At 45.3% G+C, this 14,439-nt stretch overlaps 1 protein-coding gene across 5 annotated transcripts in view; it reads left to right on the top strand.

Moving 5' to 3' along the window:
- SNAP47 (synaptosome associated protein 47) overlaps positions 1–14,439 on the top strand; it is an 87,525-nt gene that overhangs the window by 57,087 nt on the left and 15,999 nt on the right. For 2 of the 5 annotated variants that reach the window (XR_010942236.1, XM_067732533.1), the window contains one exon: positions 3,092–3,258. Coding sequence is in view for 3 of the 5 variants with exons in the window: in XM_067732533.1 (XP_067588634.1) it covers positions 3,092–3,238 (147 nt within the window). In the remaining 2 variants the exon portion in view is untranslated. Of the gene's footprint in view, positions 1–3,091; positions 7,080–14,439 lie in introns of those variants that run through there. The other 3 variants (XM_067732537.1, XM_067732532.1, XR_010942234.1) reach the window with 2 other exon arrangements.

Raw genomic sequence — 14,439 nt, 5'->3', positions numbered from 1 at the left:
GGGAGCCCTTCTGCCATTTTTTAAGGGTCTTAGGCAATTTTTTTCAGTGTCTCAGTGATGTGACCTCTGAGTCATGGCCATGACATCTATTGTCCACACAACGGTCATGTCAGGGCTGCTCTGGGAGCTGGACCCCAAGAGCTTGAGCAAGTCACCCACCCTTCTCAACCTCATCTGTGAAACAGAGTTAGATCGAGGATCAACAGGGAATAGTTAGGGCACATTGCAGGGGTCTCATAACTCCTATCCTTATTTAGGATAACTGGAGGATGAGGAAACAGAAAACAAAACCATGTATATGTATATATATATATATACTTTAATCCGCAGTTTTTCTTTTCTCTGAAAGTGTACAGATGTTGGGATGAGAAAGCAAGATGAAAAGGCCACACAATATTATCAGCAGTGCTTATCTGATAGGCAGTAATTTGCATTTGAATTTTGGAGGAATTTTATTTTCTCCTCTAAGTTCTGTTTCCTGGTTTTCTATGTGCACTGTAATTATCGGAACAGAACAGGACAGTTGACTATCTGTGTGCACTAAAGGGAATACATGGCTGCCTTGCTGAAAGCCCATCTCCTGCCATCAGTGCACGTGCAAACACTGATTGTTTACAGTTCAGAATCTGGTGGTCCTGAAAGACAGTTCAATTGAAAATAAACTTGACCACATTTTGATATGATTGACAAGGATGTAGAGGTAGCAAAGAGAGCCGCAAGGTCTGTGCGGGCTGATCACTCAACATAGGAGAGAGATTTGACACCCTCCTCGAGGGTGTCAAATCGGATGCAGGTGTGTGACAAAGGGGACATTTTATGCAAGTTCCTGGTAGAACGGCCTTATTATCACACTAAAATGGAGGTAATGAGGAAGGAATAGTTGACCAGAGAGAACAGCATGGAAGGACCTGCCTAACATAGTGATGAGTGGTGACTTTTTTATTATGCTCTCTGGGCCTCAGCCATATGAGATCATAGAAATGAGAGATGGAAAAGACCTCCTGTATTAGGTCATCCAGCCCATCCCCTCCAGAGCTGACTGACCCCACAGTGTACTTTCCAGAGCTCCGTCCAGTTTTTCAAGTGACTCAACTGATGGAGTTTCCACCAGCTCCCAGAAGGTGCAGAAAGGTGGTGTCTGAGACAGCTAACTTGGATCTGGATTTATTCTTTCTCATGACGAAGATCCCAGCGATGATGCTTTGTTCAAAGAGAGATGTGGGGGTGAATCCCACCTCTGTCACTAACTTGCGGATGACTGCGGATGACCCCAGCTCACCTCATCTCCACATCCCCCTCCAAAAGTGGGGGTGCTTTGCTGGGCTCCTTCAGTCTGAGTGAAGTTCTAAGACTTGGCGGCGGCACCTTACATAGCACTTTATGGTTTTCACAGCTTGTTCACATTTGTGATCTCATTTGAGCCTCACCATTCTTAGGGCAGGAGTTGATCTTATTATCCTCCTGGCCATCTCCCTGCCTTTACTGTTTCTTGTTAATCAGATGAAGCAGTTCTCCCGGGCAGTGGGTGCTGGGCCAGGTGGTCAGGCATTCCTTTTGATTCTAAGCACAGAGCTGCTTCCATTTGACCTCACGGGTACTATTATACCTTCTGAGACACCACACGGGTACAGTTTACTCTCCTTGAGGTGTGGCCTCCTTTCCCGGCAGTAGCACTGCTCAGGATTGTCCCAGGCCTCCTGTGGAACCTAGAGCTTTCTTGCCTGTGTCACCTGGTGGGACCTCTGGGAGCAGGGGGCAGGATTTCAGTGTGGAGTATGATATATTATCAGTAGATTGCACTTGGGGTCCTCTGAGGTGGTCACCCAGGCTGTTCACTAGTAACATCCATCCCTGTGTGCTAAAGGACTTTCAATGGATCTGTAGGCAGGTTCATCCACTGGGAGTTAGTAAGCAGGGCACCAAGGGCTCATCTTAATAATTCAGATTCTGCAGTTCCTTTTTCTTGACCTAACCAATGATCTGAAACTTTCCCTAAAAGAAAAGAGGTATTAACATTTATTGCAAGTAGTTGGTCATTAAGATTTCTCTTAAAAATCATTACTTTTTGTTTCGGCTTGGGGATATTAAATTTTTAAACCAAGGTTCAGTAAGTATGTAATTAAAGTACATTTCACAATGCAACTAGTCCCAATAGAATTGTAATACAGTGCTGCTCTTAACTAGTTTATGAAACTGTATGAAGTATGACGTGAGTCATAGAAATGGGGACGAGGAGCTGCCATCCAGCCTGGTCGGCTCCCTTGGTCTAGCCATGCTGGAGCAGTCCTCCACGCTGTGGGCGCCATCCTCCCCTGTGGCATCACTGTGTGTTTATGGCATTTCTGAGTGTCCTCCACGTGTCTGTGCCCACAGATATCCTTTTTGCCTCTCCACAGAACCCTGCCGTCTCCCAGTTTTTCTCAGTAGGCCCACGGGGTTATGTTGTGTAACTGCTTCATCACCTTGGGTTATTTGTGCTGTGTTTTGTTCTGCCTTTTGTATTTGTATGTGAAATATTTCAAACATACAGACAAAAAAGTGTTTTGCCTTTCTTCTTAAATTTTGTTTTTCCAGCTTCAGTCTGCAGTTAGGCACTTGGATGCAGAAAGGTAATGAAAACAATGATTGGGTGAGAGCTGGAACTCAGATCTGAGTTGTAGGATCCAGATCCCTGGTTCTGCCCTGTGCTGCTACTGTTTGCAGGAATTCCACGTGGATGTGGTAACATTCCCAGCAAGGCTGTCAGGGTTGGTGAAACAGCAAACCGTGGGTTGGAAACAGCAGTGCCGCAGGGGTGCATCTCCTGGGGCTGTGTGGTCAGTCTCCTTGCTTATGGCTTGGAGCAGGGCCAGAGAGCAAATACATCATCTTCCAACAGCTCTACCTCGCTGAAGGTCAGTGCCAGAAAGTGGCAGAGCTGAGACCCAAACCCAGGGTCAGAGCTGCAAGCTCTGGCTCTGCTCAGAGTGTTCATCATTCCCATTGACTTACAAATTTTCTTAAGTACTGTAAAAATAACGGAAAGAAATATTGTCTGTTTTTGAGAGTATAAGAAAAGGCACCCCTCTTATCATTTGTGCTTCCCTTGCAGATCCTGAGGAAACTAAAAGATCTCGCGTTGGATGCCGAATCAGAGCTGGAGAGACAGGATGAGGCCTTGGATGGCATCACTGCAGCTGTGGACCGGACAACCTTAACCATTGACAAGCATAATCGACGAGTGAAAAAACTGACCTAGAAGGACAAGAAAGCATAGAGGTGACTGCTTTTGTTGAGAATCACTTCTCTGAGTACGTTGTTCTCAACTCCTGCATGCTTCCTTTGAGATGAAGACCCCAGGAAGTCATTCCAAGCGCCCTGCCCCAGGAGGTGCACAGCTGCCTCAGGGTGAAGGGCTGGTGTTGACAGCTGTGAGCAGCTTAGCTTGGGGTGATTGTGGCTTCCACCAAGGGATTCCCTTGCAGGGAGCTGAAAGTGCAGCTGAAGGAGAGGAGTTCTGCCTGCAAATACAGCGAGCCGCTTCCTCCCAAGGCCCTCTCGGGCTGCTTGTGGAGTCAGGAGCACACACGCATTCAAACATGGGCTGAGCCCTATTGAGGTGGCCACGACAGCAAGGTGGCTCTTCATTCTGAGGGTGGGCTGCACCCAGCACTCAGGGACCACTTTGCTTGGCCACAATCCCAGGTCTCCAGTGGCACAACTAGCTGCATTTTCATCCTTTTTCCATTCTTGATAAGCATAAAAAGGTTGGTTTAAGTCTCTGTGAAAGAAATCTACTTATTTCTAACCCTCTGCCTATCTGAACACTCTAGGCATATCCTATGTCAGCAAAATCTCTTCTCCAGGATCACATTCAGGTCTGAGCCTGCCTCTCCTACATGGGCTGCTCAGCACAGACCCCACTGCCTTCACTTTGTTCCAATTTTCTTTGGTGAACAGGTCAGTTTCTTTTTGGTTGTATTATAATTTCGAACCAAAGCTGAGTCTAGTATACCTCAAGGTCATCCTATAAGCACCTGAAATATTTTCACTGCTCAGTTTTTAGTCAAACATGAAAATAGTACATACTGCACCTATTTTAAAAAGTGTTAATTTTTGCTTTTTTGCCCCATTTCTACCCGGAAACAAAAGAGAAATGCTAGCTTTAGAATATTTTTTGAAGCTATGCATTGATGCTGCTTTTTGCTTGGTTTTGGGTATCTTAGTGTGTCCCTGGGAGAGCCCCTCATGGGGAGACAAGAGGAAAGTAGAGAAGTGGGTGACCTCCCCCGATTCTCACAACAAGCCACCTCCAGACTGCTTTGAAATAGCATCCCAAAGAACCTTGCACAGAGAGGCTCATTTAGACCTTGTAGAGATGTTACTTTGAAGCACCTTTCCTACAGCCCTCCTGGGATGGCGCTCGCAAGCCCTGTGCTGCCTTGCTGCACCACTCCACTTGCATACTAAGTCCTGGATCGTTTTAAGAATTAATTCACAGATGCAGTGTAAGTTTCCTGGGGCTGCCCCAACAAAGTACCACGAACAAGAGGCTTACAACAATAGGAATGCACTTCCGGAGGCCAGAAGTCCAGGATCGAGGTGTAGGCAGGCTGTGCTCCTTCTGGAGATTCTAGGAGAGGATCATTCCTGCCACTTCTAGTTGCTGGTACCTCTATGTATCCCTGAGCTTATGGCCACATCACCCCAATCTCTGCCTCCATCGTCATGTGGCCATCTTCCTGTGTTTCTGTGTCTCAAGTCTCCCTCTCCTCTCTCTTATAAGGATCCATCCTAATCCAAGGTCATCTTATCTTGAGATCCTTACCTTGATGACATCTACAGAGACCCCATTTCCAGATAAGGTCACATTCAGAGGTTCCCAGTGAGTATGAATTTTGGGTCACCTAGGGATGCTCAGCCTTGTCATAGCTGACCCATTCCAAAAAGACATGGAAAGTAGCACTTTTAGAAAGTAATGTTCATAGGGGTCTTTCAGTTCTTTCCTGTTTTGCAATTTGGTATATTATATTCCTAGTCTCTGTTTGTCTTACTTGGTTCGTACTTACTAACCTCCAAAATGACAGGTGGATCTGTTCTGTCAAGGTTTCTCACGCTAATGCAGCATGTGAGCAGTTTGCTCTTGACCTTTCCTGGCACATCAAGTGATGGAGCTCTTGGAGCTCATGGTCATTCCAGGGGGTCTGAGCCCCATGCAGCCCCTTCTAGTGCTTGATGACAGGGAGGTCGGGGAGGACACGGCAGGTGTGAAGATGTGTCAACAAGGACAGTTATTGAGAGCTCATGCCTAGAGGCAGCGGCAGCTGGATCACATCCCTAGGGAACTTGGAGGAATGCTGGAGGAAAGGCAGCTCGTGCCCTGGGCACAGGGCAAGTGCAGGTGGGCAGGCTGCGCCCAAATACTGTAGCTTCTCACAGCAGCCCATGAAGAGTGAGTTCCCCTGAGGTAGAGTATGTGGTTCTCACCGTGGCCACACACTGGGCTCATGCCAGGAACTCAGAAGATACAAACACACACGCACACACGCGTGCACTGACCCCAGACCCCTCAGTCAGAATCTCTGAGGGTATATACATTACCCAGATGTTTCTAATGAGCAGAAGGGGAAGATCCACAGGCCAGGTGACTTACTGCCACTAGACCTGCTCTCTCTCTACATCTAGCTCTAGAGAGCCCTGAACAGCTGAAATGAAAACGAATCTGTCCCACTCATGATGCTCTTCTGAATCCAGGTGGGCACTGCTCAAGAGTTCCCAGTGCAGCCTCCAGCAGCCAGCCAGCCTCTGCTTGTCCTGAAAACAGATACCACCCAGCACTCATGTGGCATCAGGGCTATACACACCTCGGCTGCTAACAGGCCTCTGGAAAGCAGGGGGCCAGGACTCTTGGTGATCCCTCGCCAGGAGCAAGCCCTGGGCTCTCTGGGCCTCACGCTCTCCTAATCCATCACCTAGGGATGCATAAAGCCCAGACACTCTGGGCATGAAGGTGTGTGGTACAGAAGACATTGTACTGTTAGAGGATTATTCTCCAGGCCTTTTCTCTCCCATGAATAGTTAAATTGATAGAGACTATGGTCTGTTTATGTGGAGACTTACAGTGTAAAAAAAAAAAAAAGGCCATCAAGGGCCATTTTATGCTATTTTTTTTAACCTTGGCCCTAGAGTTAACTTTTTTAACCTTAACCCCTTCCAGTAGCAGAAAATCCATGTGCCAAACTGTTAGTCACCAAGGCTGAGACAAAATTGCCAGGAACCGTATAACACCAGGCATTGATTCCCACGGCGCACTGATTCCCCACCCCACGTGCACTAATTCCACCTCCCATTGCTCCCTCAACCTATGGTGCACTGACTCTGTCTCCACACTTCAGACGTGGGAAGGACACGAGGGGGAACAGATATCATGATGCTCCTAGAAGCAGTACCAGGGGAAGGAGATGAGCAGGTAGGCTGGTGATCTCTCCTGCCATCCTCAGGCAGCCCAGGTGGTAAGTGCCATGATGGTTAGAACCAAGTGGATCCCATCAGGTGAGTAGACCCTCTGGAGAGTGGCAGAAGGGGCACACTGAGCCTGTTGGCATCATCATCGCTGGTGTTTGGATCAGGACCCATTGTGTCTCCTGTTGTGTTTTTTACTTTCCTGATGTGGAGTATGTCCTCTAACATTGACATTGGGTTTATGTGTGGGGTCAGGCTCACCCACATGAGTACCAAACTCTATTTGCCGCTGTTTAGCCTGTGACTGAGGGAATTATGAGGGGATTATGTTAGTTTGTTGTCACCCCCTAAGGTGTTTGTACTTCCTAAAACATGTAACACTTCGAGCTCAGTTTTACACTCTGTAGAGGTGGGCAGAATACAAGACCCACGTCTGATGCAGCTGTGAGACCAATATTGAGCTGAAATGAAACTGCTTTGACATTTCATCAAAAATGGCTGATCCTTTTGTTTGTTTTGTTTCTATATAAGGGTCAGGTAGAAAATACTTCATCTTTCAAGCCATATGGTGTCTGTTGTGAACAAATGGCCATGCTGTGTTCCAGTAAAACTACCTGTGAGATTAGAATTTCATATATGTCATGTGTCCTGAAATGTTATTCTTGTTTTGATTTTCTTTGTTCAACCATTTGAAAATTCAGACATGTCCTTAGCTTGCAGACCATAGGAGAACAGACTGCAGGGCTTTGTAGTCACCTGCCCAGGTGGGTGTGTTCCCTTTGAGGTTTCACATAAAGTTGTCCAGCATTGTCTGTCCTGGAGGGCAACTTACTTCCCTCCTCAGCCCCAAACTCAAGCATGGCCTGAGCTCTTCACATGCCACTGCTGCTGGTGGCCAAAGCTGAGCCTAGGGTTGCGGCTGGGAGGGTTCTGGGTATTTTTGCCATAAAAAATAAAAAGGGCATAATGAAAAAGACAAAAATGGCATAATGAAACATGAAAAATTAATGACAAAATCTTTAAAAGATTTTATTGTGGAAAAATGAAAATACTAAAAATATTTTAATACAATTAAAATGTGTGTAGATTCATGGTTATAGTTGTATTTGGGTATAACTTAGAGGAAGTGATGATACTTCCTTTCTCAAAGTCAGTCATTAGGGATTCAGGATCTAATGTCAGTTGTAAGTTCTTTATGATATAAAATAATCTGTTGTCTCTTAAGATTTTTCTGGAAGTAAAATAACAGATGAAGGATGCTATTTCTTATCAATATATTTCTTGTGTATAACTGGTAGTACATATCTGGACTACATTTAAATGTTCCATCACATGTCCAGTTCTTATATTTAACCAGATCATCTAAGCAAGATCTGTGCCAAATGCCAAAATTCTGGTTACATCATGTACTCCGCTATCAAACAGCAAGAACGTTTCACCATTTTCAAGAAACTTATGCTCATCAGGAATCACATAACCATTTATTTTTGTGAGGGATAGGAGGTCCTAGATTCTTCTTTTCCCTCCGACTTCTAATATTGCATAAGTTTGGTAAAGAAAGCATTAGAGAACAAGCTGCCATATCTAAATTAGCTAAAGAAGCGATAATGCTCTCAAAGACTGCTGTGAATTAGTTACTTTATCTTTTATGGCACAATTGCCATACAGCCAATTAGTTGTGTGACTGAAATGCTTGCAGCAAAGATGCTTACAGCAAACATACCGGTCATAGGCTGGGAGACCCCTACCACCTTGTTTCTTACTGTGCTCAGCTGTTCAGAGCCTCAAAGCCTGCACTGATGGCACAAAGTCAGTCCTGTTCCTTTTAAAGGCAGAAACAGGAAACTGTAGAGAGAGGGGAGTGAGATGGGAAATGGCAGGTACTGGTTTCCACAAGTGATCTTCTCTGGAGGCCCCAAATTAGCACACACACAAATTTTAGGAGAGAGGAAAAAACAAAAGTCAATCCTTGAGGGCTTCCCTGGTGGCGCAGTGGTTGAGAGTCCGCCTGCCGATGCAGGGGACACGGGTTCGTGCGCGGTCTGGGAAGATCCCACATGCCGCGGAGCGGCTGGGCCTGTGAGCCATGGCCGCTGAGCCTGCGCGTCCGGAGCCTGTGCTCTGCAACAGGAGAGGCCACAACAGTGAGAGGCCCGCGTACCGCAAAAAAAAAAAAAAAAAAATCCTTGAGACATTTTCAAATAACACAGGAAACTCAACTATATGCAGTCAGTTGGGGTGGGGGCTTTGGTTTTGGGTTTGATGAAATGGCCTCTTGGAGACACTTGTATTGATTGGCGCCTCAACCCTGGCATGAGACCACACGACAAGCAGGTGCCTCCAAGGCCCCACTGGCCTCACCTGTGAGGAGCCCTCTCCCCTTTCACTGCTCCCAGTTTAATTATTAGCTATGGGTTTGAATAAAACTTGAAACACTTGCAAATTGTAATCAGTTTTCACATTTGCAACTGATTTCCACAGCCACATAATATCTCAAGCTTTTGGCACCCATCTGGAAACTAAGAACAGCAGTGGGTTTGCTCAGGAGGTAATTTTCCCTGATTCATTTTGAAAGTGAAAAGTCACAGGGTTGGTCCTTCAGCTAGGGTGGTCCTGCTTCCCAAAAGGACTGCTCAGTCTTATCCCTCAGCTTCCTCAGTGAGAAGTAGACTGGCATGGGCAGAGTGGGGAAGGCATAGATTCAGAGACAGCAGGAGCTGCTCGCCAGCCCAGGAGAGCCATTCAGGGGCCACATGCAGTGTCCAGGTGAGGAGACCCAGGCTACAGGGGTGGGGAGCTATGAGCAGGACCATGGTCAAGGCTGTGTTCTGTGGGCCTGACTCATGTCCTGCGCTCTCGCTGGTTAGGCAACGAAGTCCAGGCCATCCCATCATGAGTGGCTACTGTCCTGGGGGGCACTGGTGCCGCACTAACTGTCCAACATGTTCTCCCACCAGGTCTGAAGCAGCACTTGTTCCTCAGAGCCCTCTGGATTTTACTCTTATCACCTATCACAACCTCTGCCCCTTTGTCTCACCCTGGGGAGGCAAGTGTGAGCTAGGGAATGGGCAACTCACTTCCCCCATCTATCCCTTCTGGAGGTCAGAGGGTTAGGGAGATCTAGGGCATGTTTCCTAGAATGAGTAAAGGGCAGGGTGCAGAAACCTAGCTGTACATGAAGGAGGGTCAGGGCCTCACAGGTGTCCCAGGATGCCTCTTCCTCCACACTCTTAGGCTGCTTCTACCCATCAGCAGTGGCTGTTCTGTTCCCACGCCTGGCCCATGGAGCTGGTGCTGAGAGATTAATGAGGCTGGCCGTTTTTTAGAGGCTCAGGGCAGATGCCTTGGAAAGGGGTGGGAGGTGAGGTGCAGCCATTGGGCTCCCACACCATGGAAGGTGAGGAAAAACAGAGAATGCACAGCCTTGTGAAGTCCCTTGGGTGTAGTTGTTTGGACCTTGCGCTGCATTTTCCAATGGAAATGACGCTCTAGAGGGCAGTCTGTTTCCTAATGTGATGGCAGCACTGAGATGCGCAGCATGGGAATGAAGATGATAGGGATGGGTCAGAGGGCAAGGCCAGGGATCCCATTCCCAAGTGCCCAGTAAGTGGGTCATCTGTGAATCAAACACTCAAGTCTGCTCATGTGTGCTTGCCTTGCTCTGAGTGCTTACCTTGCTCTGAGTGCTTACAGAAGCTCCCCAGAGGGGAGCTCTGTTTACCTTTCTTATGGGCAAGGAAACAAACACCTAACTCCCACCCAGGGTCGGCACTCAAGCCTCTGGGGGCTGCTGAGATCCTGACTGCCCAACAGGAGCAAACCCACAGGAGGGACTGTGGGGAGAAGGGAAAGTGTCCCAGGTCGTGGGTGTGGTCTGGATGAGCCAGGGTTACTTACAGATCCAAACCCACCCATTTATGCCCCATCTCATAGAAAACTGGTTTCTTTTCGGAAGCAGTAGCTGCCTGCTAAACTTTCAGACCACCTTTCTTACCAATTGGCTTGTTCATGTAGGACATTGCCTTGGTGCAGGAGGGTCACAGAGAGGGGTTGAAGCAGTAGCTGGGGAGGCGGTGAGATGCCCTCTGGGACACTCACTGTCCTGATCCCTCCAGCTTAACCCCAAATCAGGAGGTGCCTGAACCTGGAGCCTCACTCGCTCTGTGTGCTTGCTGGAGTGTGCAGTCATGAGGAAAGACACCATTGCATCTTGTTCAAGCCCACTCTGACCTCTGGGTCCTATGAAGTAAGCACTCTGCCCTCTTGGCATCATAAGCTAGCCTGAGGCTGCTCACAGCTCCACCCACTCTTGCTTGCTTAGCTCTCCCTTGTCACACTGCCCAGCACAGGAACATCATCATGGGTGGGGTCTCCGTGTTACTCTGCCCTCAGGGTCCACAGACTTCAGCATGGGTGGGTTCTCCCCATCACCCAGCCCTTCACTCTTACCAGACCTTACAGCATGGAGTAGGGTCTACCCCTCACCTGGCCTGGCTGCAAACTGTACAAAAGAGCAGATGGAGGTGTATGATCTTCCTGGGGCTGCTATAACAAAATACCATGAACTGGGTGTCTTGAAACACCAGAATTTAAGCTCTCACAATTCTGGAGGTCAGAATTCTGAAATCAAGGTGTCGGCAGGGCCCTGCTCTCCTCAGAGGCTCTAGGGGAGAATTCTTTCACCTTTCCACTTTCTGAGGCTACGTCTCTCCATTTCCACTGCATCTTCGCATTACCTCTTCCTCTTCTGTGTGTCTGTCTCAAAATTCCCACTGCCTCTTTCCTATAAGGACACTTGTCAGTGGATTTAGCATCCACCAGGCAATCCCGCATGATCTGCTCATCTTAAGATTCTTAACCTAACTGCATATGTAGAGACACATTTTCCAAGTAGGTCATATTTACAGGTTCCTGGAATTAGGATTGGACATATATTTTGAGGGCAACAGTTCAGCCTATTATAGTCTGCCTGCTGTTCCTCCTAAATTCACATTCATCCCGCATACAAAATACATTCACTCCATCCCAACATCTCCAAAAGTCTCAACCCATTATATAACAGCTCTTCATCCAAAATCTCATCTAAATATCATCAGCTCTGATCTCATCATCTGAATCATCTAAATCCAGTATTGGTGAGACTCTTGGTATGGTCCATCTGGGGCAAAATTCCTCTCCATCTCTGATCTGTGAAACCAGAAAACAAATTATCTGCTTCCAAAATACAGTGGTGGGACAAGCATGTGATACATGACAGACTGTTCCTACTCCAAAAGGTTGGGGGAGGAGAGGGGGAGTAGAAGTTAGGAAGGGTCACCAGAGTTGCTTGTTTCCTGTCTGGCATGTGAGGAGCTGGGAAGTCGCCACTCCATCTTAACAACAATTTAAAAACTGAACAGACTGAAAATGAACAACCCTTCTTGGATCCATTAAAGAAGTGAGTTCACAGGGCAAACCTCCTAACTCATTCTAGGAGGCCAGCATTTCCTTAATACAAAATCAGACAAAGGCATTACAAGAAAACTACAGACCAATATTTCTCATGACCATAGATGCAAAAACCCTCAACAAAATATTAGCAAACCAAATCAACAATGCATAAAATGATTACACACAATGACCAAGTGGGATTTATCCCATGTTTGCAAGGCTAGTTTAACATTCAAAAAACAATCAATATAGTCCATCACATCAACAGACTAAAGAAGGAAAATCACATGATCATATCAATAGATATAGAAAAAGCATATGATAAAATCCAATACTCATTCATGATAAAAACAGCAAACTAGGAACAGAGGGGAGATTGCTCAACTTCATAAGGAACATCTACAAAAAAATCTACAGCAAATATCATAATGGTGAAAAACTAGATGTTTTCCTGCTAGAATCAGGAACAAGACAAAGGTGTTCCTTCTCACCCTTCCTTTTCAACATTGTACTGAAAGCTAATGCAATAAAATAAAAAAAAAAGAAAAGTATACTGATTGGGAAGGAAAAAATAAAACTTTATGCTTGCAGAGAATATGATTGTCTATGTAGAAAATCTGATAGAGTTGACCAAAAAAAACCCAAACAACCTGCTGGAACTAATAAACCGTTATAGCAAATTTGCAGGATACAATGTTAATATACAAAAGTCACTTTCCTATATACTGTTGATGAACATGTGTAATTTGAAATTAAAAACAATGTCATTTGCATTAGCACCCCTCCAAATGAAATACTTAGGTAGAAATCTAACAAAATATGTACAAGATCTCTATGAGAAAAACTACAAAATACTAATGAAAGAAATCAAAGAAGAGCTAAATAGATATTCTATGTTCATGGATAGGAAGACTCAATATTGTCAAGATGTCAGTATTTCCCAACTAGATCTATAAATTCAATGCAATTCCAGTCAAAATCCCAGTAAATCATTGTGTGGATGTCAACAAACTGATTCTAAAGTTTATCTGGAGAGGCAAAAGACTCAGAATAGGTGACTTAATATTGAATGAGAAGAACAGAGTCAGAGCATAACCTGACTTCAAGACTACTATAATGCTATAGTAATCAAGACAGTGTGGTATTGGTGAAAAAATAGACAAGTGAAACAGAATAGAGAGCCCAGAAGTAGACTCACATGAATATAGTCAATGGATCTTTGATAAAAGGGCAAAGGCAATACAATGGAGCAAATATAGTCTTTTCAACAAATGGTGCTGGAACAACTGGACATCCACATGCAAAAAATAAAAAATATGAATCTAGGCACATACCTTACATCCTTCACAAAAATTAACTCAAAATGGATCATAGGCCTAAATGTAAAACATGAAACTATACCTAGAAGATAACATAGGAGAAAACCTAGATGACCTTGGGTATAGTGTTGCCTTTTAGATACAACACCAAAGTCATGATCCATGGAAGAAATAACTGATAAGTTGGACTTCATTAAAATTTAAATTGTCTGCTCTGTGAAAGATAACTGTCAAGAGAATGACAAGTCAAGCCACAGAATGGGAGAAAATATTTGCAAAAGACATACCTGATATCCAAAGGACTGAATGAACAAACTGTGGAGCATCTAGACAATGGAATGTTAGCACTAAAAAGAAATGAGCTATTGAGTCATGAAAAGACATGGAAGACCCTTAAATGTGTATTACTAAGTGAAAGAAAACAATATGAGAAGGCTACATACTATACGATTCCAACAATATGATGTTCTGGAAAAGTCAAGACTGTGGAGACAGTAAGAAGACCAATGGTTTCCAGGGATTTCAGGGAGAAAGGGATGGATAGGCAGAGCACAGAGGGTTTTTAGGGCAGTGAAACTACTCTGTATGATACAAACATAATAATGGTTATATTTGTCAAAACCCATAGAATATAACACCAAGAGTGAACCCTAATGTAAACTATGGTCTTTGGGTGATAATGATGTGTCAGTGTAAGCTTATCGATTATAACATATGTACCCTTCTGTTGTGGGATTTTGGTAGTGGGAGACACTCTGTGTATGTAGGGACAGGGAGTACCATCTCTATACCTTGCACTCAATTTTGCTGCATAAATCTGCTCTAAGAAAGAAAGACTACTTAAAAAAAAAAAAACAGGGAAAGGAGGGAAGGAGAGGGGGAGGTAAAGGAAGGAATGAAAGCAGTCTCCAGTCCCAAGCAATACTAAAATCCAGCAAAGTCCTTTCAGTTTCAAGACCTGAGAATAATCCTCTGTGATTCAAGGCTTTGCCCTCTGGGCCCAACTCCATTCTTGGAGTCATTCTTCCTTTTTCTTGAAGGATAGAACATGTCAACAGCTCAGTATTTCTATCAGCCTGTTTGCTGCCTGTAGAATTTCAGAAGTCCAACAGCCCTTTTTTCGCTCCATCCCTTTCAGTTTAAGCTGTCAGTGTTTCTGCTGATTAACATTCTCAAAAAACTTGTGGGTTGCCTGTGTTTGTCATGGGGATCCACACCACAGACAAGAAGATCCTCCATAGATCCTTCC

Source organism: Pseudorca crassidens, chromosome 3, assembly GCF_039906515.1.
Source record: "Pseudorca crassidens isolate mPseCra1 chromosome 3, mPseCra1.hap1, whole genome shotgun sequence".
Classification (NCBI taxonomy): Eukaryota; Metazoa; Chordata; class Mammalia; order Artiodactyla; family Delphinidae; genus Pseudorca; species Pseudorca crassidens.
Note: the sequence above shows the minus strand (reverse complement) of the source record. Positions and strands in the feature narration are given on the sequence as shown.